Source organism: Helianthus annuus, chromosome 9, assembly GCF_002127325.2.
Source record: "Helianthus annuus cultivar XRQ/B chromosome 9, HanXRQr2.0-SUNRISE, whole genome shotgun sequence".
Lineage (NCBI taxonomy): Eukaryota > Viridiplantae > Streptophyta > Magnoliopsida > Asterales > Asteraceae > Helianthus > Helianthus annuus.
The window spans coordinates 31,687,646-31,712,630 of NC_035441.2; the positions used below are offsets into that span (position 1 = coordinate 31,687,646).

The 24,985-nt window shown below is 37.4% G+C and overlaps 1 protein-coding gene and 1 long non-coding RNA gene across 2 annotated transcripts; both read right to left on the reverse strand.

Annotated features, from left to right (window-relative positions):
• Positions 1-10,692: 10,692 nt before the first annotated feature.
• Positions 10,693-13,618, reverse strand: LOC110877391. Its single transcript, XM_022125528.2, has 10 exons — positions 13,186-13,618; positions 12,891-13,106; positions 12,709-12,801; positions 12,483-12,605; positions 12,041-12,406; positions 11,775-11,861; positions 11,555-11,692; positions 11,346-11,468; positions 11,028-11,273; positions 10,693-10,957 (listed from the first exon to the last, which is right to left on the reverse strand). The coding sequence occupies exons 1-10, from the start codon at positions 13,534-13,536 to the stop codon at positions 10,829-10,831; spliced, it is 1,872 nt and encodes a 623-aa protein (XP_021981220.1). The 5' UTR covers positions 13,537-13,618; the 3' UTR covers positions 10,693-10,828.
• A 544-nt stretch (positions 13,619-14,162) lies between these two features.
• LOC110877392 lies at positions 14,163-16,912 on the reverse strand. Its single transcript, XR_002557004.2, has 2 exons — positions 16,002-16,912; positions 14,163-14,433 (listed from the first exon to the last, which is right to left on the reverse strand). It is a non-coding gene; the product is annotated as an uncharacterized LOC110877392 (long non-coding RNA).
• Between the last annotated feature and the right edge of the window lie 8,073 nt (positions 16,913-24,985).

Below are 24,985 nucleotides of genomic sequence, written 5' to 3' on the forward strand. Positions count from 1 at the left end.
TTTGGAGCTAAAAACTTTGTCAAATTTGATTCAAATTGCAATAGAAGAGAAGGAATTGAAAAGGAAAAGTTGTGTTACTTCGCATACATTGATTCCGCCTTTATACGTGAAGATGAAATATCTCAACTGACTGTTTAGGGTGGGAACACGGTCCAACACATTAACATGTGTGAAACGGCATAGGAAGGCTCAAACCTAGAAGATTTGTACCGGGCCTTCGACAGTAAGACATAGTCACCTCATGGGCCACCGTGGTCCATATGGGTGTGGGCTCGCTACACCCAAATAGATCTATCACTCATGTCCCTCGGTCTTAAAACAAGGATTAATGGTCTTAAGAGTGCGCCTACCCATTCACATGATCTAACTGTATTTTCCTTAGCTAACCATACCATTTGTAATTGTTTATAAACATTTAGTAACATGTACTTCACCCCCGAATTTATAAAACAGAAAACAGTTAGAAGAAAAGGGGGTCATGAACTCACAGTTTTGCATTCCTTGTATCCAATGTAACTCAAAGCTTCCTCTAGAACACACGACTACCTACATGCGTACTACGGTCCATTAGACAGGGTGGAGGACATGGTGTCAGCTCAAGCTCCAAAACTCTGTGACTCAAGACCTCAAACTGTAAGTAACTGAAGTAAAAGGAGCAACTCACCCCGTGGGTAGCCTCCATAATGTGAGGGATGGTAGGGGTCTGAAATCGTCATAGTGTGTGGTAGGAACCATCGGAATGCCTCGTCCAGGAGTGAAGAAGTGAAAGGAGCAAACGGTGCAGTCTGAGGGATCTATGGAAGAGCTGCCGAAGCAAAGGGATCGTCGCGCAGGTGCTGACCAGAAGTACCTTCCCGGGTGCGGGTATGTCCTGAAAGAAAACGATAGGCATGTGGGTGCGATGGACGTTGGTCTCCATAGGGGAAAAGGAGCAACATCAGCGGGTGCAGGTGCAGGAACAAATGTCTCAACAAAAGGGAAGATCAACAGGTGCAGGTACTGGGTCAGATATAAGGCGTGCAAGGTCTGGTAAACCAAAAAGGAACATGGTCAGGATCAGGAATCGGCTCAAGATCAATAGGTGCAACATCAGGCTGACCCAAAAGGAACAGGAGCTAGCTCAGGAGCTGGCTCTGGGTCGTGTGGAGGTGTGGGATCTCGGGCAGGTAATAGTGCAGCAGTCATAGCAGTGTCGTCGTCCGAGTCTGTAGCAAAAGCTGCAATCCAGCTGTCTGTAAAACTGAAAGGGTCACAGACTCGAAGGAGTCTGAAACAGAGTGCAAACTAGAATCAGAGTATAACTCGATAATAGGGATCTCAAGAAGTGGAATAGCAACAACGTTCTCGTCTAACTTTCCATCATCATGGGCGTCATCAGGAGGACCATCAACAAGCAAATCAATGTCATCATCAAACTAATCGTCGAAAGGCAGATCCTCGGGAGGAATGATCACGAGAGGTACGACATCGAGGATCGGAGCCATGATGGGCTCACCATCAGTATGACCAGTGATGAGGTGGTCATGGACCGAAACAGGAATGACAAAAGGATCCTCGTCAGGGAAACCATCAGCAAGGGTAAATCATCACCAAAGTCTGGTAGCGTGAACGGTTGGAAGTCGTCCTCGGACCACATGTCAGGATCAATCTCAGTGTCTGACGTATATACCTCTAGCGCGGGCACGTCCTCGTCATCTGATGCGACTGCCTTCGGGTTGTGGGCATCCGACAACCCATTCTCTGAGGATAACATGTGTGCCTGCAATGCCGTAATCCTAACATATGTACATATAGTAACCACTAACACCCAATATATGCAAACAAAGGAAATTTATCATGTAATCATGTATCCTTGCTATTCCTCATGAAATCTTTCTATCCTTTCTAGTCTCCCAGACTAAACCACCTAGTCTCCCATACTAAACCAACCAGTCTCCCAGACTAAACCAACCAGTCTCTCAGACTAAACCAACCAGTCTCCCAGACTAAACCATCTAGTCTCTCAGACTAAACCACCCAGTCTCTCAGATTGAACCACAAACATAAACCTTGAAATGCGTTTCATGTCTTTCCATTGTAAAAATTGTTTTGTTTCTTGGATTTGGGCGTTTCGTGTATGCAATGAAAACATGTTGTAAAACTATTTTTGTGAGAGTGCCCTAGAGATTGTTGTCTAGACTCGAGAAAGAATCGTAGTTCGCTACAATCGAAGCTCTGATACCAAACTGTCACACCCTGACTTTTGCGGAAGCGTGATTTGGTGTGACTTGCTTAATATCATTGCATTCAACCATAACCAACATCTATATGATAAATTCCAAGATGTTCATCCATTGATTAAGTTTTAAAACATTACAACAAGATTGTTTTAAACCCACAAAAACCCAGACTTCGTATTCAGAATATAACAGGATAGGGTACACATGTCACACCCCGACCACGTAGGACAACAAACCGTGGCGGAAACGTCGGGGAGTGTTGCAACAGAAGCTATTGTTTCACAACCATGGATACAAAATAGTTTTGTTTTATTGATAAAATTAATCATTACATTATCTTAACACATAGAACAAACAAGTTTTATATCGTCTATCATAGTTATTATGTCGTCACTAAGGCCTTGTCCAGATCCTACGTGACGCATGCATCCTAGAAATCAATCAAGCATCAACACCTGAAACATATGTAAAAACTTAGTCAGCAAAGAAATGCTGGCGAGTATATAGGATTTATAAGGGTATTGGAATCATGGCTCGTTTATATGTTGCAGTACTTTATTAGACTACATGAGTCAAAATACAAACCTTGTTTTGAAAAGTGTATTGCAACATAATTAACCAACTCAAATCAAGTTGATTATAGTTTATAAAATCTCGTAGCCATGCTTCTTAACCCCAAAACATTTGTTTTAGAAAACCAACTTGTAAAAACTTGTTAAAAACTCATATAGTTTATATCTCTTAGAAAAACATCGTTGTAGGACATCGTTTCAAAATCGTTTACCCAAGTGAACTAAATAACGCCACGATATGTAATATGATGAAAACACTTATATATAGGAAGTACCAGCGGCGTATCCACCATGCTTTCATCACATTACACCCGTTCCGTTATCTAAACACTGACCAAAAACCAATCGTTTACCCAAATCGTTTAACTTGTTAAAATCGTTTCAAAATCGTTAACTCGTTTAAAATCGTTTAAATCATCCTCGTTTTAATTTGTGAAAAACTATTTATGGTCGTCTCACTAACAACATTCAAACCTTCGTGACTCGATCACCTCGCTTCTCGCATCTCGAATTAACAAACCAACAAAGGGTAAGTTAACAAACATCAGATTCAGTCGCTACCCACAACCCCCACACATAACCATGGGTGTAGTAAAGTAACGGGATTTGTCAGATCCTATGGTACCATAACCTAATACTGGTCGGTTGGGCCAAAATTAATGAATGTCATTTGTTTTGTAACTACAACCATCAAGTTTTGTTCACATTATAGAAATCGTTATTAGTTTAGTAAAAATCGTTTTAATCGTTTTTGAAATCATCGTTTAAACCTTGAAAACATTTCGTACATATGAATCACCCCAAAACATTTAAAAACAGTAAAATAGGGGAACTATGTACTCACATGAAGTGCAAAGTATCCTCAATCAATGGAACTCAAGCAAACTCAAGCAAACCAGAGAAAACAAGCAACACCTAGTAATCGAACCACTAGTCAAACAATAGACGCCTAAATTGGATGATCGGATAGAATGAGGTCTTGTAAACCAAATGAGTGTTGGAACTCATGTGATATGGTTTAACAAAGCCTACATCCTAAATTGAAACCTAACCTAAGTGCTTTCGATCCATCGCGACCCATTAAGGTAGCTTACGCTACTTTAACGCGTCGTGCGCGCAAAGTGCGTTTGAGGCGTCTAACTAGTCCTATGACAAGTAATATATGCCTATACATGTTTAAATATGTTACATAATCAGTTACGTGACAAAAGTTTGGGTTACATATGCTTAATTACCAATTATGTATGAAAAGGGGCATTTTGTTCATTTACCAAGGGCATATAAACTACCTATCATGCGATTAATGAAACCTAAGTGACCATAAGGTATAACCTCGGAAGATTATTCCCTATACAACTATGGTCACTAAACATGTTTGGTCGGATCCTAATGATCGACCAAACGGGCCGTGGTCGAAAGTCTAAGCGGGTGTTTAGTCCGCTTGACTTACGACTGTACACAAGCACTAATCTAAAAAAAAGTGACGAGCTAAACATGCTAGAACATGTTTAGTTAAGTTAGAAAACATGTTTTGATACCCTAGAGTAGTTTGGTTACAAAATACGCGAGAAAACGCATTTTGGCCGAAACTACGACTCGTCACTGAGCCTAGATAGCGTAGTAATCAGTAGGTATAGTCATTAGGGACTATAACCATCGTGATTACGCTCACGTTATGAAGTTCAAATGAACTTCGCGTTGACCATAAACTGGTCAAGCAGAAAGTCAAACGCAGTTTGACTTTAACGATAAAAACGAATGAAAAGAACGAAAGAATACTTACAAAAGGTCCCCGCAAGCTCTTGATCCGATTTACTCTCAGGTATGAAGCATAAACTTGAACTTAGAGAGCCAAAATTAGATTCAAGTGTGCTTTGGGAAGAAAGTGAGGGTGGGTATTTATAGATTTCCTTGAACCGTTAAGATCGTTCGTCGAAAAACGTGATTTAATCTCAACCGTACACATGTGCCCATGGTTTTGTAATACCATGGGCACCTCTAGAATGGCCCATAGTATTTTATAAACCATTAAATACCAGCCCATGGTTTTGCAAAACCATGGGATAAAACCATCAACCCTTCAAAATTGGAATAGATTCATTGAATCTAGTCAGAAATTTCAAAAAAGGCCCCTGCACTTGTAAAACTTGATTTTTTTGCACTTTTAAGTCCCGTTAACCCCATTTCAAGGCTCTAAAATAAAGTTAACGTATAGGGATCTTAAAATATGCTCAAAACATCTCGGATGTTGGTTCGTTTGGTGGTACGGTTGCGTTGTTCGGTTAATTACGACGGAAATCGTAATGAACGCAAAAACGATCCAAATTACGCGACGAATGGAATTTTATCATGCCAATCACTAAAATAAAATATTTTAATGATTACATAAATTTTTGTATGTCCGGATATATTCAGAACGTAAGATATGCGCGAAAATGCAAACTTGTGCACTTTTTGACGCTTTTAATCCCTATTGATCAATAAAGTTTATTTTAGCATACTGAACCCCTCAAAGCCTATTTCTAAGCTATGTAAAGGATATTTAGGGTATGTTTAACTTATGATCAAGTTCCGGAACGTTCGTTACTATACAAATCGGTATAGTTTCGCAGTTTGACACAAATAGTCCCTACGATCGAACAAACTTGATTTCAACACACCAAACCATCCAAAACTTATTTCTAAGTTATGTGGAGGTTATTTAAGGTATGTTAAGCCTATTTCACTCTTCCGGAGTGTTTGTTGCGTTAAACTGGTTATATTTGCGCATCCCTGCGCGTATAACCTTCCAGAAAGCGATCTAGAGCTTGAAATTGGAATCTAATTAAATTGCAAAATCACCAAACATAAATACACATATAATAGCATGAAAACACATATAATAGCACCAAAGCACATTCTTTTATTAATAATCAACATTGTTTTATATTGAACCACGACTACAAAACACAGTTGTCACAGTCTCCCCTACTTCAGGAAATTTCGTCCTGAAATTTTTAACTAGAGGAAGCTTGTGAAAACAAATGCGGATATTTCGCCTTCATCTGGTCCTCACGTTCCCAAGTAAACTCTGGGCCACGTTTGGATTCCCAGCAAATTTTTACCAATCAAATTCGTTTGTTCTTCAACTGTTTGAAAGTACGGTCCATGATCTCCACGGGTTTCTTGACAAAGTGCATCGTTTCATCAATTCGGATCTCGTCGAGAGGAATGTGAAGATCAGCATCGGCTAAACACTTTCGCAAATTGGACACGTGAAAAGTCGGGTGAATATCCCAAGCTCTGGAGGTAGCTCGAATCATATCCTCCAAAGTTTGAATCGTTCCCTCAGATTGACTATCTGTTTGGGGATGATAAGCGGTGCTTAGATTCAGTTGGGTTCCCAAAGCAGATTGCATGGTCTTCCAGAAATGAGATGATAATCGAGCATCACGATCAGAAGTGATATCCAAAGGAACACCATGTCTTGATACAATCTCATCAACATAAATCTTTGCAAGTTTATCAGCAGATAGAACCTTGCGAATTGGAATAAAATGAGCTGATTTTGTTAATCGATCGATAACAACCCAATTATGTCACACCCCGACCACGTAGGGCAACAAACCGTGGCGGAAACGTCGGGGAGTGTTGTAACAGAAGCTATTGTTTCACAACCATGGATACAAAATAGTTTTGTTTTATTGATAAAATTAATCATTTCATTGTCTTAACACATAGAACAAACTAGTTTTATATCGTCTATCATAGTTGTTATGTCACTAAGGCCTTGTCCAGATCCTATGTGACGCAAGCATCCTAGAAATCAATCAAGCATCAACACCTGAAACATATGTAAAAACTTAGTCAGCAAAGAAATGCTGGCGACTACATAGGTTTTATAAGAGTATCAGAATCATGGCTCGTTTATATGTTGCAGTACTTTATTAGACTACAAGAGTCAAAATACAAACCTTGTTTTGAAAAGTGTATTGCAACATAGTTAACCAACTCAAATCAAGTGGGTTATAGTTTGTAAAATCCCATAGCCATGCTTCTTAACCCAAAAACATTTGATTTAGAAAACCAACTTGTAAAACATCTTGTAAAAATTCGTTAAAAACTCGTATGGTTTATAACCTTAAGAAAACATCGTTTGTGTGACATCGTTTCAAAATCGTTTACCCAAGTGAACTAAATAACGCCACAGTATGTAATATATTGAAAACACTTATATATAAGAAGTACTAGCGGCGTATCTACCATGTTTTCACCATATTACACCCGTCCCGTTATCTAAACACTAGTCAAAAACCAATCGTTTACCTAATTCGTATAACTTGTTCAAAACGTTTTCAAATCGTTTCCAAATCGTTAACTCGTTTTAATCGTTTAAAATTATCCTCGTTTTAATTGTGAAAACTTATTTATGGTCGTCTCGCTAACAACATTCAAACCTTCGTGACTCGATCACCTCGCTTCTCGCTTCTCAAATTAACAAACCACCAAAGGGTAAGTTAACAAACATCAGATTCAGTCGCTACCCACAACCCCCACACATAACCATGGGTGTAGTAAAGTAACGGGATTTGGAAGATCATGGTACCATAACCTAATACTAGTCGGCTTGATCAATGCTAATGAATGTCATTTGTTATGTAACTACAACCATCAAGTTTCGTTCACATTATTGAAATCGTTATTAGTTTAGTAAAAATCGTTTTAATCATTTTTGAAATCATCGTTTAAACCTTGAAAACATTTAGTACATAAGAATCACCCCAAAACATTTAAAAACAGTAAAATAGGGGAACTATGTACTCACATGGAGTGCAAAGTATCTTCAATCAATAGAACTCAAGCAAACTCAAGCAAACCAGAGCAATCAAACAACACCTAGTAATCGAATCACTAGTCAAACAATAGACACCTAAATCGGAAGATCGGATAGAATGAAGTCTTGTAAACCAAATGAGTGTTGGAACTCATGTGATATGGTTTAACAAAGCTTACATCCTAAAATTGAAACCTAACCTAAGTGCTTTCGACCCATTGCGACCCATTAAGGTAGCTCACGCTACTTTAACGCGTCGTGTGCGCAAAAGCGCATTCGAGACGTCTAACTAGTCCTATGACAAGTATTATATGCCAAGAAATGTTTAATTATGTTACATAATCAGTTACGTGACAAAAGTTTAGGTTACATATGCTTAATTACCAATTGTAACAACTGGCAAATAACCGGTAATTCCGTACAATCTAATCACTATTTATATTTCTTAATCTCATGCATTTAGCGTAATTTAAATACGTAACTGTGTCGTATACTGGATATCAGTGTTAGGACAAGAAAACAAAGCTAAAACATATGCTGGTTTTCGTCATATTTCGAAACCATTCAAACAATGTCCTAAAAGTGTTGGTAAAAAAGTGCTGCGTGCACTATTCACGGTTACAATATTCATGCCAACAAAACCGTGAAAACAGAACGAAACACTGAAAAACGACACACGGATAACATAATTGAGTCCATTATAACAAGAAAACAATAATACGAAAACATATCTTGCAAAGATACAAGACCTTCCGATATAACGACCTAATTGCAAAAATGTCTGTTTCGATAAAAAAATATGACATTTTAACTCGCCCGAAACCATAATTTAGCATTTCCGGAACTCAGGAATTATGACAAATGATATCAAGCATATGAAAACAATATAAGTATGATAACGGGGTGTCTAAAATCATAACTTCCGATATTATATCGCTATGCGTCAAACTAGTTCGTTAGCGAACCGACGAACTAGTAAGCGAAATCTTCGTCATCATAACAACCAAATGAAAACTCTAGTGAACTAGTTAAGCCAAAATTGGAACTCGGAATTGCTTCATACATCACTTAGACGTGAAATAACAACTTGCGACAACGTCCGTCGGTACGCCACAAAAGTGTCGTAAACCCACCGACGACCAAACGAAAGACATTTAAAGCGTCGAAGTACAATTTTTACTAGTTGAGTGAACTAGTTAATAATAATTTTGGTTCCAAATCACTAAGTACCCCCTAATGACGAAAGATTAATCCTAATCACCATACATAGCTTAATGACCAAATTATCTAACTAGTTAAGAAAAAAAAATATTTTACCCCCATTATCATAATGGACGGTCATGGTGGGGCCATGGTCACACCAAGTTGATTCAAAATAGATAAGATAGTATGGTTGTAGATCTTTTTGTTGAAAATTTTAGTACTTGAAGATTTCACTCAATATCACATCATTTCCATAAATTTTCTTCATTCAACAAAAGAAAAAAAAAAATCAAGCATAAGCCCTTCCTTTCACTTCAATTTTCGGCAGTCACAATTTCACCCTAAACCCACCATAAGAGTTTCATAAACACTCCATTTTTGTCATAATCTAGCCATTTTAAGGACATCTCAACATGGTTTAAACATGAAGCATCATTAGGAGTCACTACGCCAAAATAGGGCTACGGCCACACAAAAAAAGAGTGACCATACGTCTTTTGTCACACTTTTTTTTTTCAACTCAAGTGTGACCAAAGGTCCAGTCATCATAGGTATCATACGGCCACATTCACGTTTAGTGGCCGTAGCAACTTTAAAGTGTGGCTAAAGGGTACCACTATCTCTTGCTGGAAATCAGACATTATGTACAATAAGTGTGGCTAAAGGGTAACAATAGCCACATGAATTTATTGTAAATGTGGTTGTTTATATTATATAGTCACTTAAAAGTTTGTTTTAGCCACATCAATTAAAAAAATGTGGCAAAAAGAGTTGTTGTAATTAAGCATTCTATTTATTAAGTAAGACTAAATGTTTGGAATGGCCACATGAACTCACTGTAAGTGTGACCGTTTTATTATTTAGTCACATCTGTTTACTATAACTGTGGCTAAAAAATATTTCTAGACACTAAAAAACAACTTTGTAATTTTATATGTGACTATTGTCTAACATTTAGTCACACATAAAATTTTGTAATTTTAAGTGTGACTATTGTTTAACCTTTGGTCACACATTTTTTTTTTCACATGACATATGTTATTATTCCGTCACACAAAAGTAATAAAGTGATGATAGCGTGGCTAATGTTTATGTAAAGCTACATGAAGTTTTGTGGTTTTAAGTGTGGCAATGGCTAATATTTGGTCACTTATAATTTACTTTCTCATGACGTTTGCTATCATTTCGTCACATAAAGTAAGGATAATGTGGCTAATGATTATGTAAAGCCACATAAAACTTTATGATTTTATGTGTGGCAATCATCTAACCTTTGGCCACACAAATTCATTTTGTGCATTACAGATGCTATCATTCTGTCACATAAAAAATCAAAATAAGGATGGTGTAGCTAAAAGTTATGTAAAGCCACATGAAATTTTTTTCTCTCTAAGTGTGGCTATTGTGTAATCTTTAGTCACACATAATATTTTTACCCATGGCTTTTGCTAGTATTTCGTCACACCAAAATAAACACAATGGCGATGGTGTGACTAATGAACAAGTAAAGCCACATGAAATTTTGTAATTTTAAATGTGACAAGTGTCTAACCTTTGGTCACACATAATCTTTTTTACCCATGACAATTGCTAACATTTCGTCACGGCAAAATAAACAAAGTGACGATGATGTGACTAGTAATTATGTAAAGCCACATGAAAATTTGTAATTTTACTATGTGACTATTGTTTAATCTTTGGTCACACATAATTTGTTTTTACATAACGTTTACTATGATTTTGTGACACAAAAAGATAAAATGACAATGGTGTGGCTAATGTTTATGTAAAGCCACAGGAACTTTTGTGCTTTTAAGTGTGGCTTATGGCTAACCTTTAGCCACACGTGTATATCCAAATAAAAAAAACAATAATAAACATGAGAAAACCTAAAACCAAATAATATTAAAATTAATAAACCAAAATCTGTGCACGATAATACCAAAAACTAAACTTCTAATCAAAAACTGTCTACAAATGTTGCAAAAGGAAATGATTGTAAACATAAAATAAGTACTAGTTTAAAGTGTTTTTCTTGTTCTTCTTGCTCCCTGTTTTTTGATGCCATCTAGCGTTGTAAAACATATCTTTTGCTTTTTAGCGACTTGAGTTGTAGAGTTTTGTGTTTGAATGCTTGATAGATTTGGTATCTGAAGCAAAAAACATGAAAACAAATATCAATAGCTAGAGTAATTAATCATATATTAATAAAGAACAAACCTTTTGGCTAGTTTTGACAAGGTATTTTGGCCAAGCAACAAAAGTATTTAGTGCATCCCCAACTGTTTTGACCTCACATGATTCTACCGGTAAAAATGCTGCTTCTTTTACAACTTTATCAATAGAAACTCTATAGCAATTATCTTGTAGTGGAACTCCATGAATGCTTTGTTTTCCCGTTGACAAATGAATTGTACCATAAGCCACACAGTTGTTCATATTTATAGTATATAGAGTACACTTGATCTAGAAAAAAAATATTTTATATTAACATCTTAAGGTTAAAATCAATATAAATATGTATTTCGTAACACATACCTCTAGGACATTTGTTGAATGTGTATTATGTATATTTTCTTGTGATTCCAACTGCGATGATGTCCCAAGAAGTGAAGTCTCTTGCGTAGACAAAATATCTTTTTTTCTAGTTTTCACGTTTTCCTAAAAACATTGAATTAATTAAGTTATAGAAAATCAACAATCACACATAAAAACTATAAAAAAATACGAAATTGTCAAACACTTACCGTTATCATTTCTTTTTGCACCATTTTAGAAGTGTTAGCATGAGAAGTGACTTCTGTTTGCACTACTTTACTTGATGTGTTAGATGTGGTAACATTAGTATTGTCCTTTGATCCAGTACTATTGTTCATAGATTTTACCTACAATTCAAATAAATGTGTTATGAAATATCAATAATTACATGGGAAATTATAAAAAAAATAATGAAATTATCATACTTACCGTTGGTGCCATTTCTTTTTGCACTATTTTAGATGCGGTAGCATTGGCCTTATGCTTTGACCCGTCATGTTTATCCAAAGAATTTACCTACAAAATGTAACAAGGAAGCAATACAGATAATACGATTCGATAAAATAGGGAAAATTTCTAAAATTGTAATGCACATGGTAAATTTATATAAATAGGTTGCTATTTATGGTAGCTAATAATGGTTAACATTTGAAAACTATTAAGGTATTAATTTGCTAATAAAATAAGTCACTTACTTGTGTTTGTGATATTTTGTCTGCAGATAATGAACTTATTTGTAAAGTTTGTCCTTGTGCAGCCAGATGAGCTAAAACTTGATTAAGTGTGTTATTTGTTTCTGCCATCTGCATCGAAAGGGTCTTAATTTGTTCATCTTTTTTCCCACGCTCAAGTCTCTCGTTATGTAGTTGAAACTCCAGTTGTGCAATTCGTTCTTTTGATGATCCTTTTGTTCGAGGACTCTGCCAATATCTACTAGAAGTCACTCCATAACCAACACCTTTTAAATACCCACCTTTTTCTTTGCCAAATACTAATGTGAGTGCATCCGTGCCCGGATCAAGGTTCACGGATCCATCTTTAATTTGCGTTTCAGTGTCAATCTGTAGAAATTGTTAACAAATAAACATGTATTATAGTAATTAAAAATAAACCAAAAAAGTTAAAAGTTGAACTTACTATTTTATTAGCTATGTCTTTTACATCAACATTCTTGTATTCTCCGTTTTTGTTTTCCCTTGCTTTCCTCCACATTAAAGCACGAGAGGGGATCTCATCAACTGAAAGTTCGTTATTTTGTACCTTGTAATATATACAACAAAAATAACGGACACACACATCAGACATACAAACAAAAAATTATTATAAGCACAAAAAAAAACTTTAATTGAAGAAATGAAGTTACCAGTTTGTCTCTTAGATAAGCATACCCTCCTCGTCCCAAGTGATGATCATAAACGTATTTTGATCGTGCTGTTTTTCTCTTATTTGACACATCCTTACAACAAAATTTGTAATTATTTCATTAGAGTTTAAAATCATATTTAAAATAAAATAATGATGAACATTAGAATAAAAGATTAAAACCTTAAACTCGTCTGATTGTGTATATGTTACAAACTTGTCCCAGTCTGTTTGCTCCACCATTGAACGATACCTCTTAGGAATTCGTGCAAGTTTCTTTGGTTTACCTAAGTTAGGTACTATGTATCCCGCATACACTTTTCTTCTAAAATTTCGAAGCAGGTCACCAAGCCGAGTCATTACAAAACGCCTACGACATGCATCAATATCATAAAAACGCTGCAATATATAATACAAGTTGTATGTTAGTCACATGAAAATGCAAAAATACATTTATAATTAAGAGAAAAGAATTAACCGTTATTTCCTCCCACAATTTATCCTTTACTTCTGTTGGCACTGTTTTCCACGCTAAAAACCTAAATCCAACAGATTCTCTTACTAGGTCTCCCAAAAAACTAGAAAATTCTGATCTATATTCCCCAGAAAACTTCTCCAATTCATCAAATGTAACTTTGTGTTTTTTTCCACCCGAGTTTGTAAATGCTGTTCGCATTTTTGGTAACCTGGTCAACCCCCTCTTCGGTGTTTTTGTTTTGTGTGCTGTCAAATCCATATCCGAGAAATCGCTTTCAGATTCACCTGTCAAATCCCTATCCGAGAAATCGCTTTCTTCTTCAACTTCCATGATTTCTTCTTCAACTTCCATGATGCTAGAAATGAGTTTGACAAAAGTTGTTATTATATACAATAAAGAGAATGAATAAATTTTCCAGAAATGAGTTTGACTCGTTCTGACCCGAACCCGTTCCGACCCGATGGGATAGTTTCAGGTACAAACACATCCCTTACTTTCAATAAACTCTTTTCATATTCAAGTTTTTTTAGGATGTTTATTACTGGTTTTCTTTATAGAGGTTTGGTTATTATGAAATTTTTTTAAAGGTTGGAGGGATTGTTGTTGGTTTGAAGATGACATTAGTAGTTTTCATCTCAAAAGACAACTCACAGTACTTTGGCCTTATTAACTGCAGTTTATTAATTTTACTGGTATCATGTCCAAAGATCTAAGCCCAGCTCACAAGGAAGCAGCTTTTACGTAATGCCGATTGAACTATGTAATGGTTATCATTACATTAGTCATTTTCTTTGTTTTTTATTTAGTGAATAATATGTAAAAGTGCTGAATTGTAATGTTTTGAATGATAATATTAGAACCTCTGCCTACAGTTGTCTGAATGGTTGGATTGTTATGTTAAACGGATCAAATTATAGCAATTTATTATGGAAAGGGTCAAACATGCCAAAATGCAGTGAACAGGTAATAATATAGCATTTTAAACTGAAATGAGTCAAACACGACAAAATGTGATGAATTAATATCTGGAAGGGACAAATATAGCGAACTAACTTTTATTGGGTAATACATGTACAAATGAAACAATCTGCAAACACAACAGAATTAACATAGCTCCAAATAATCCTCAAGATACATAGCAGACCATAGAGTTGAGCTGCATAACACATGCTAAAGCTGGCCAATTTAGTACTACCCTCCGAGCTGGTCAATTTGGTACCCTCCGATTTCTTCAGTGGCACAATGCAACTACGAATACAAAATGTGGGAAGTTAATTAAACAAAATGTGAAAAAAATAAGAAGGTAAGCATGGCACAGAAGCAAAACGTAATGCTGCTACTGTCATCGGTACAACCAGATTTAGTGCTGACAAGACTAGCAGCTGACGGTGACGTTCTAATCAGGCAACCCGAAAGCAAACGTAATGCTACGAATCACACTCGTAGCATACCCTGCAGCTCTGATCGGGCATCCCGAAAGTCCCTCGACACATTAGCCTCTGACCAAATTACTAGTCAGATTACTTAACTTATCCGGTGAATCCATGACCAAACAAATTCCTTATCAGTTATCACAGTCATCATGATAATAGAAAACTTTAAAACTGAACAAAAACTTAACTTAGATGAATTCTCGACTTCAGATCATCTCAGAAATAGAAAATTTTAAAACTGAAAGCACTATAATAAAACTAACTAAAGCACCCAACTCTTTGTGCTTGTTTTTTTTTTAATTTTGAACTATATAACTAAAAGGATCAAAACACATATTTATTTTGATTTTGAACCAAAATCATCATTTCGTCACTCCAGATGGCCAAATTCCGCACGAGACGAGTTTCGGGTCGGGACGGGTTTCGTACCGTTTGGAATCGAACCGTTTCGACACAAACCGAGCGGACCGTTTCAACGCAAACCGTTTCGACCCGTACCGTTTCGAACCGACGCGACACGTTTCGTCGCGGACCGTTTCAACGCGAACCATTTCGACGCGTACCGTTTCAACCAATATCGTTTCTAACCGAACCCTTTCGACAAGTACTTTTTCGAACCGAACCGTTCCGACCGATACCATACAGGATTTGAAAGTTCGAGGACGTTGTTTTGTGGTTCGTACAGGAGTTTCGGTGCCTTCTGAAGAGTTATTTTGTCTACTGGTAGGTTGTTTTTTGTTTGATTTTGTTTATTATTTGTTTAAGTTTTGATTATTTGGATGTGTTTGTTATTGTCTTCCAGTATCTAAAGGTCGTCATGTGTTGTTTTCATTGCTGGAAGTCATTAAAGGTCATGTCCATTGCCACATATAATGTGTCAATTGAAACTCCTTCTAAACTAGAATGTGATAAAAATCTTAGCCAGTATCTTATGCAGCTTATGTTCTGTAGCTTCAAGATGAAACGGTACGCGTCGAAACAGTACGCGTCGAAACTGTACGGGTCGAAACGGTACACGTCGATCCCTTATCGCTGTTTTCGATCAAACAAACCTTGAACAAAAAATCAGTGAAACGGATCCGTCGAACAGATTCTGCGGAAAAGTGTCGATTCTGCAAGTGTAAATGCAGTGTAAATGACTGGATTCTGCGCAAAACGACAAATTTCGGCGACTGAAGGTTCTGTTCATTTCATAATTGATACCATTGATAATATTATATTTGACTTTTTGTAAAGTCAACAACCTAGAAATTGATACTAGCCACTGAATTTATGCAAACATATTGTGCAGATCAAGACACTGGTAAAACAATAACTAATATATATTATATATGCACACCGCAAGCGGGGAATATCGTAAAATAAACATGAAAATGGAAGTACCGGAGGGCTAATAAGTGTAAGTTTTCCAGGTATTCTGGCGAATAGCACAGATAACCAGCCATAAATCTCCATCACTAACATAGGAATGTTAAACCGAGGTGTTTTTGTGTTGGTGATAGCAGCTGCTATATCGAAAACTTGTCATAGATAGTTAAACGTCCAGCCATTGTCATCGCCGACAACATAAGTAGCTGCCTGAGCTACCTCGCATACCACTACTAGACAAATTTCGGCGACTGAAGGTTCTGTTCAGACTCAAAACAATTCAAACAGAACTGATCCGTAACAGTACGGGTCAAAACGGTACGCGTCGAAACGGTACACGTCGATCCCTTATCGCTGTTTTCGATCAAACAAACCTTGAACAAAAAATCAGCGAAACGGATCCGTCGAACAGATTCTGCGGAAAAGTGTCGATTCTGCAAGTGTAAATGCAGTGTAAATGACTCGATTCTGCGCAAAACGACAAATTTCGGCGACTGAAGGTTCTGTTCATTTCATAATTGATACCATTGATAATATTATATTTGATTTTTTGTAAAGTCAACAACCTAGAACACTGAACAGCATTTTAAAATCTGTGACCAATTTGATCCAAAGTGCTGAAAAGCATTTTCTATCCGACCCGAACCGACCCGAAACCTGTTCTGACCCGGACCCGTTTTGACCCGAACCCGCTCTGACCCGAACCAAAACAACCCATTTTTTAACTGACCCGTTTTGACCATGACCCGTTTTGACCCGAACCCGTTTTGACCCATGACCCAACCCGACCCGTTTGCCAGGTCTAATGTCATGCACAAGTAATGCCACCGGCCTAGAGATGTAAACGAGCCGAGCCGAACCCGAGCTCAACTGTGCTCGAGCTCGGCTCGTCATGTTTTTATGAAGCTCGAGCTCGGTTCAGTTTGAGCACACTTATTTGAGCTCGAGCTCGGCTCGGCTCGACTCGGCTCGGGCTATTTTGAGAACAACCACAAACGAGCTAAAAGCTCGGCTCGAGCATGCTTCATTATCGCTTGAACGAGCCAAAGCTCGGCTCGAGCTCGACTCGCCAAAGTATTGGGCCACTTTATAAAACACATATTTAATGAAATTATTGGGGTCCTAGGACCCCGACCACATTATGTGGTTGTGTATCATATTTAGTCACACTTTTTATAGTGTGGCTACTAAATGTCTTAGTTTTTTCCCAAATATTTGCTTTTAGCCACATCATTAAAAAATACCATGGCCGTAGATCACATTTTGCCACACATTTCTAGCGTGGCTAATAAATGTCACATTTTTTTTACTTAAAATGTGGCTAAAGGTTTCAAAAACATGTATTTTTGGCCACATAAAACAATTACCGTGTTCGTAGAACACATTTGGCCACACGTTTTTTAGTGTGACTAGTAAACGTCACAGTTTTTTCCTCAAAGTGTGGCTAAATGTTTGAGTTGTTATATAATGGCCACATGAATACATAAAATGTGTGGCGATAAATGTTAGAAATGACCATTAGCCACACATTTAATCAAAAGTGTGGCTGGACGGTTCGGCCATATGTGTGGCCATAGGTGGTTTTTGACGTAGTGAGTCTTCTTGGAGCTTAATATTCTTCTTATTTTCTTGCTTTGGCTTGTGCAATAATGTAAGTCTTCTAATCACCATTTTTAAGCTTCATATTACTAGTAGATTATGGAAGTACAAGTTGATCATCAAAAAGATTAATAAAAATCACACCAAAAACCCTAACCCCAAAGCTAATAAACACTAAATATAACTATATTATGTGTTGATTTATTAGATTTGTGATAGCTAGTTAGCATAATTTATGTTGTTTATGTTAAAGTAAGTTGTTTTAAGTGGGTGATCTTTTTATGATTAATAATATAAATGATGATTTAAACATGGTAATGTTTAAATCTAAACAAGATCATCAACCTCTTGTTCCATTAACTTTACTACAACTTAAAAATGATTTATTACACATAAGTGACTTTTATAAAGAATAACCACCATGATTCTTATTATGATCATCCTAAAAGTTTACTAAACAAAGTGGTTTAAAGAGGAGATTTTAATTAGAAAATATAATGAAATGGTGTCTTTAAGGTCCTAATAAATATGTGAAGATTTCATTATTTTTAACCAAGTTGTTAAAAATATACTTATAAAAGTTCATGGAAATAAATAGGAAAAGAGCATGAATCATGCACGCAAAGTTCGGGTAATGAAACTTGATTTGGAAATTGATTATGATTATGGTTTAAACATGGTTTAAACGCATTTTTGTAACGTGGGAAACGTCATAGTTTAGGGGAAACTATGGCGAATTTTTTTAAAAATCTAATCGTGATTAAAGAAGAGATTAAAGGGTGATTAACAATGTTAAATACGATTAGTAGTCTTAAACGTCATTATGGAAACTTTGATGGGAATATTTAAAGTTTAAATATTCAAGAAGTTCTTATGAACTTAAATTTATTCTTACAAAAATAAATGAGTAAAAATATAACAATGTGTAAATATAATTTATGTAAGAAAAATTATATATTTTCGGAAACTTGCTAAGTGCTTGCAATGTGTGCTATGTATGTGTATGTATTAGATACCTATAGGGTGATCAAAATAAATACACGTACATGTTCCTACATGGTCCAAGAAATGCTAGTAAAATCAAATCGGACAATTAAATAAAATGCCCGAAATGGAAATACATAACACTTGATGGCGACAATTTGGGCGTATCGACATCATAAAGAAGTTACTACAATGTCGAGTCTAAAAATAACATATTTTTAGACACTAAAGCGAACACATAACTAAGTGGTCAAAAACAAGAATCCGGAAAGTCGAAAACTATAAAAATTACCAAGTATTTTTCATGTGAAAAACGAACTTATTAAGTTACATGCTTGGTGAATTTTTGGTAAAAATTGCAAGAGTATATTTAATGGACTCACTAGGATTAGATTTTGGCTAGGTCCAATGGCATTAAAAACTAGGGCTAGGCCCAATAACAAGAAAACTAGGGCTAGGCCCAATGACATTAAAAACTAGGGCTAGGCCCAATGACATTAAAAAATAGGGCTAGGCCCAATGACAGTAAAACTAGGGCTAGGCCCAATGGCATTAAAAACTAGGGCTAGGCCCAATAACAAGAAAACTAGGGCTAGGCCCAATGACATTAAAAACTAGGGCTAGGCCCAGTAACAAGAAAACTAGGGCTAGGCCCAATAACAATGAAACGTGGGATAAGCCCAATGACATAGGTTCGAAGCCGTTCGCATATAATTCAATACGTATAGAATACATGAATACACATAACAATCGAGCGAGTAAACTATCAACGCTCTAAAATACAAAGTTGTTCCAAAGATGACAAACGAGAACATAATAAAGAATTTAAGATGAACAACTTGTACGAGGTCCGAAAGACCTAGTGTCTAACGAGATTAGTACACATGTAGGTTATTGACACGTACGGACGCTCACTTAGATATCGTATTACACGGAACGCAAATTTGTGAGTTCATGTCCCCCCTTTCACTGTTTTCAATGTTTTGTTTTCAAAAACATCGAGGGGAAATACATGCTAAAACTATTGGTATGTTAGTTACGGAGTAGATGACATGATCAATGTGCATAAGTAGGGAAACTACATTAGTAACCATTAATCACTTAGTGACCAAGGTGCAAAAGGTGTAGATCTATTGGGCTTGAGGCACGCCCCACTCCTGGTTGGTATACCCTGGAGTGCTTTTGTGATCCCAATGATGACAAAGTGTTCTCGGTTTGGTTATTTGCTTATGGTGCATTATGTCAGGGGGCTCGCTACCCACTGATAGATCCTTAACAGACTCCATGAATGAATCAGAACATACCATGATTACAAGATAACATTTATGAGATTTCACATAATAACAAATACTGCATGAACTCGCTCAACTTTTTGTTGACTTTTTAAAACTACATGTATTTCAGGAAACAGGTCTTGAGCCGGTGATTCACTATGGGATTCAGGAAACAAATGACAACGATTGCCACTTTTGGAGGGTTTGTCTTTTATATCCCAACTTCGTATGGGTATATAGGGGACAAAACCTCATTATGTTTTATGTCAAAAACTAACTTTTGTTATGTGTAAATAACTTAGAACTATGCTATGTCAAACGTTGTTGAAATTTAGAAACTATGTTGAAAACTTGTAATCTTTTGTTGAAAACTATATATCTATGGCATCGTTGTTGGTTCATGTTGTTAATACATTTGGATGCAATGATTACCTTTCTTACATCACACACAATACGCTTCCGCTACTAGCAGGGTGTGACAGATTGGTATCAGAGCTCCGATTGTAGTGAACCGGAGACAAACTTTTATAAAGTTTGGTCTACAATCACCAAGGGCTCTCACATGAAAACAAAGTTGATAACATTACAAAGATGATTTCAAAAAGTATGACAAAATGACAGAAGGTTTTCATTGTGTCACTATAACATGAGGATCTATCACGCGGGCTCAATCATAAGTAACTGATATGGTTCAATACATGTTTAGTTTATAGGGAATAGACTTGAAAACAGTAAGGCTTACATGAGAACAAAAACAGCATGAGATTTAGTGATTATATATATATGTAATGTCTTTGTATATGTATTGTATGGAATAATTTCCAAGAACGAAAATACCTTCGACTACGAATTCTATTATTACAATTGACTCACACGATGAGAATGACGACCTCGCGGCTATTACAAAGCTTATGGCGGCCGTGGTCCCTGGGAGAGACCCTAAAGTATTGATCCCATGGAAGATGGTTGTTTACCCACGGGTGGTATATGCCTGGCTTCGGTAGTGACGACGAGCCGGAGGTGGCGGCCTTGGACAACAACTCTATTAGTGGGACGAGGTCCCTAAGACTCATACTAATCGTGATTGATGACACTCTCGTCCAGACAAGGAAGATGAAGTACTCATCTTAAAGGTGCCCCTCCAGTTGTTATTGTTATGGATTCTTTTTATTTCTATTTCGGCTAACCTTGTGCCCTTTCAAGAATAATGACAATGGGCGTTAGCATGTGGACCATCACAAAGGTCCCTCCTATGTTGAGGGTATATAGACATTAATGTCCTCTCTTTGATCGATCGTCTGCTTGAACGAGAGAATGCTAGGGTGACCATGCAAGACAGTTTATTATTACGGGGGCCCATGTAATAACAACTTGTAGTGTATGGAAATCCTGGTGGGCTCTGCGGGTCAAGCTAATGATCATTAATCCATTTGAAAGTTCTTAAGTTGTTCAAATTACTATCTAGTAGAACACTGACCGGAATGGTTACTACAACACTCTACGATACAGGAAGACTACACGTATTGTTTGCACTTAACATTCGATCTATAACACGAGTCGTCTAAGACTAGTCATCGAAAGCAAACAAAACTCGTTAGCCACTCATGGGGGATTTTTCCTCAACATTCTCGAAATTCTTGTACATGGGTTGGTTTTTTTGGTGTCTATGACACCTTACCTTATCTTAGTTATCGGAGATGATTACATTAAACTCTGTCGTTTGATATTTGTCTTATTCCAAGGGATACTATGGCATGAGCCAAGCTACAACCCTTTCATTGTATTATTCGACATCTATGGAAATTATAACAATTTTGTCGAAGCTCGTAGAGCTCAAGGAGTATCAACGTATTCGTCACACGGGCTAGTGCGGCGAAGGATTTTTCCTACTTTGGGCCATCGAGATCCAAGAAGTATGGGATACACGTTGTAAAAATTGGAGACGACCATTTGGTTTCTCCTCCTCACCAAATTACCTCTTTTCCCACTAAGGCATATGGTCAATACATGCAGGAGGTACTGCACATCTTGGGTTGGGTTTATTCATGTTATCATTGTTCAAGCATGCATGAACAATGCGGTCTTGAGATTTCCATGACCAACTACATTCTTAATTCTTAGGCGCATGTTAGGCTATATCCGTCCAAATACAAGTCTAGACCCTTTGATATGATGTATCAAAAATAACATGGCGCCGAAAAGAAAATCTACGCGCAGAATGGGTCAGTTAATCAACACGCTACTATTTAAGTCGAACTTGAGTTTTGATGGAACAACATGAGGTTGCGTAGATTGCACAACATGGGGTTGTTGAGTCGACACTAGTGATGGTACTAATAGTACCGGTAGTTCAAGTGGTTCAAATCCCAATGGGACGAGAACGAGTGGCAATGCCACACTTAGAGATGCAATCATATCCGATTTTAATTCTAAGGCTTTTACATATTATAAGCTGCGAGACCTCATGGATACGGGAGGTGCGGCAAGTTCTGTCCGCTAAATAAAGTCAAGGAAGTCAGTTAATCGTGCTAGTAAATGTACTCCCAAGTCTTCCACTGAAGGAGACGTTAACTTGGTGGAATCTTCGAGTACAAACTATGGGAGTAACACATTAAAGAGGTTGTCGTGGGAAGAACTCAAGGATCTTACGCGAGAAGAGTATTGCTCGCTAGCGGCAAAATTCCAAGGTTGAGAACCAAACTTTAGAACTCGAGCAAGAGTAGAACTAATGTTGTTGGATACCCCCGACGCCTCTACGATCTCTCAATGATCGTTGCATACTGGATAACACCCGAATTAAAACGCACTTAGCGCTACATTTGGGGTTTAGCTCTGAGTTATGAAGCTGACATCAAGAAGTATGCTAATAACTTGTCAAAATTCTAAATAAGAAAGTGAAACTTTCATCATGAGGGCACTTGCAAAAGTGCAAAGAGTAGCAGCATGGTGAGACTGGGCACAAAACGGAAACTAATGAGTTAGTTATACTCAAGAAAGAACAAGGAGGTTTTAATTGTGGCAAGAGACCACTACAATCATGGATGTCTAAGGAAAAATCAAGTAAGGGAATAAGCGTGTGTACGGTTTGAACTATGAATACTCCATGAAATCCCTATGTTGACATGGGTATGTTCTACTCTACAACCATCATGTATCAATTCTTTGGATACCATCGTCGGCTTAACTTAGTGTCTTTAGATACTACGCATATACACGAATTAGAGTCATGTAGGTTAAACATGTCTTGCTCTATCAAGTTAGCTAATGAGGAATTAGCGAAGTCATGTGAAGTCATTAAGGGTCACCGATACGTTTCCTACCAACCGACCCCTTTGCACATATTTTGGTTGATACCGGTGTCGGTATTAGTTTCATCCCCATAGAATTCAAAATATATTTGGCCTATAGTCAAGTAAGCTAGACGCCCCCTCATTCCATAGGATTGGCCAACGGTGGATTAGTTGAGTCAGGAGAAGACATTAAAGGATGCACACCCGAACTTGGAGCACAAAAATTTAACATTGACCATTATACCCATTCAATTGAGTTGTTACAACGTAGTTTTTGACGTAGGCTAGCTATCCGATAACCAAGCCGCATCCATATATCATGAGGAGATCATTCGCGTCCCCCTGTCTGACGAGAAAACATTTGTTAGTTCACAGGGAGAATCAAGACACGCCACTGCGAATTATTAAATGCATAAAGGATCGGAAGAATCTGGGAAAAAGGATGCATCACCTTTCTTGCCCAGGTGGTTGACAAGAAAGCCGAGGAGCGCAAAGTGGAGGCATCTCTGTGGTAAGGGAACAACCCGAAGTCTTTCTAGAAGACTTGTCGGGACTGTCTCCACAACGACAAGTGGAATTCTGCATCGATCTAGTGCCAGGAGCGGCGCAGGTGGCAAAAGCTCCATATAGATTGGCGCCCTCGGAGATGCAAGAATTATCTACTCAGCTTTAGGAGCTGCTTGACAAAGGATTCATTAGACTGAGTTTCTCACCTTGGAGAGCTCCGATGCTATTTGTCAAGAAAAGGGACGGAACCTTTCGAATGTGCATCGATTACAGAGAACTGAACAAGCTAACTATCAAGAATCGATATCCTTTACCGAGGATCGACGACTTGTTCGATCAATTATAAGGTTCCAGTTTTTATTCCAAGATTGATCTAAAATCCGGATATCATCAGCTGAGGATTCAAGAGGAAAGCATTACTAAGACAACGTTTAGGACTCGCTATGGGCATTACGAGTTCCTTGTTGTGCCTTTTGGCTTAACAAACGCTGCCGCTGTGTTCATGGATTTGATGAACCGAGTATGTAAACCATATCTCGAGAAGTTCGTGATCGTATTCATTGATGACATTCTAATATACTCACGAACAGAGGCGGAACACGAACAACACTTAAGAACTATTCTGGAGTTGCTTAAGAATGAACAATTGTATGCCAAGTTCTCAAAATGCGAATTTTGGATTCACGAGGTGCAATTTCTCGGTCACGTGGTGAACGAGAACGGAATACATGTTGATCCAGCTAAGATAGAGGCTATAAAGAATTGGAAAACTCAAAAGACCCCAACAGAAGTAAGACAATTTCTGGGATTAGCGGGATACTATCGAAGATTCATAGAGAATTTTTCTAAAATTTCTCAACCGCTGACCACACTCACTCAAAAGGATAAAAAGTTAATTTGGGGTGAAAAACAAGAAATGGCATTCCAAACGCTCAAAGATAAACAATGCAAAGCGCCAATCTTATCACTCCCCGACGGCACCGATGACTTAGTGGTGTACTGTGATGCATCGCGTCAAGGCTTGGGTTGCGTGTTAATGCAACGTGAAAAACTCATCGCGTACGCGTCGCGGTAGTTAAAAGTTCATGAAAGGAACTATACCACTCATGACCTAGAATTAGGTGCAGTGGTATTCGCTTTAAAAATTTGGCGTCACTATCTCTATGGTACTAAGTGTACCATCACTGATCATAGAAGTCTTCAACACATATTCAACCAAAAGGAATTAAACATGCGCCAACGGCGATGGGTAGAATTGTTGAATGATTATGACTGCGAAATCAAATACCATCAGGGGAAAGCAAACATTGTAGCGGATGCTTTGAGCCGGAAAGAACGAGTTAGA

Bases quoted from the DNA above. Each gene is read 5' to 3' on its own strand.
- LOC110877391 (XM_022125528.2), bottom strand. From the start codon at position 13,536: ATGGAAGTTGAAGAAGAAATCATGGAAGTTGAAGAAGAAAGCGATTTC. The intron at 12,802-12,890 runs GTTTTAATCTTT...TTTTGTTGTAAG, and splicing joins CACAATCAGACGAGTTTAAG to GATGTGTCAAATAAGAGAAA. The intron at 12,606-12,708 runs GTAACTTCATTT...ATATATTACAAG, and splicing joins CTTATCTAAGAGACAAACTG to GTACAAAATAACGAACTTTC.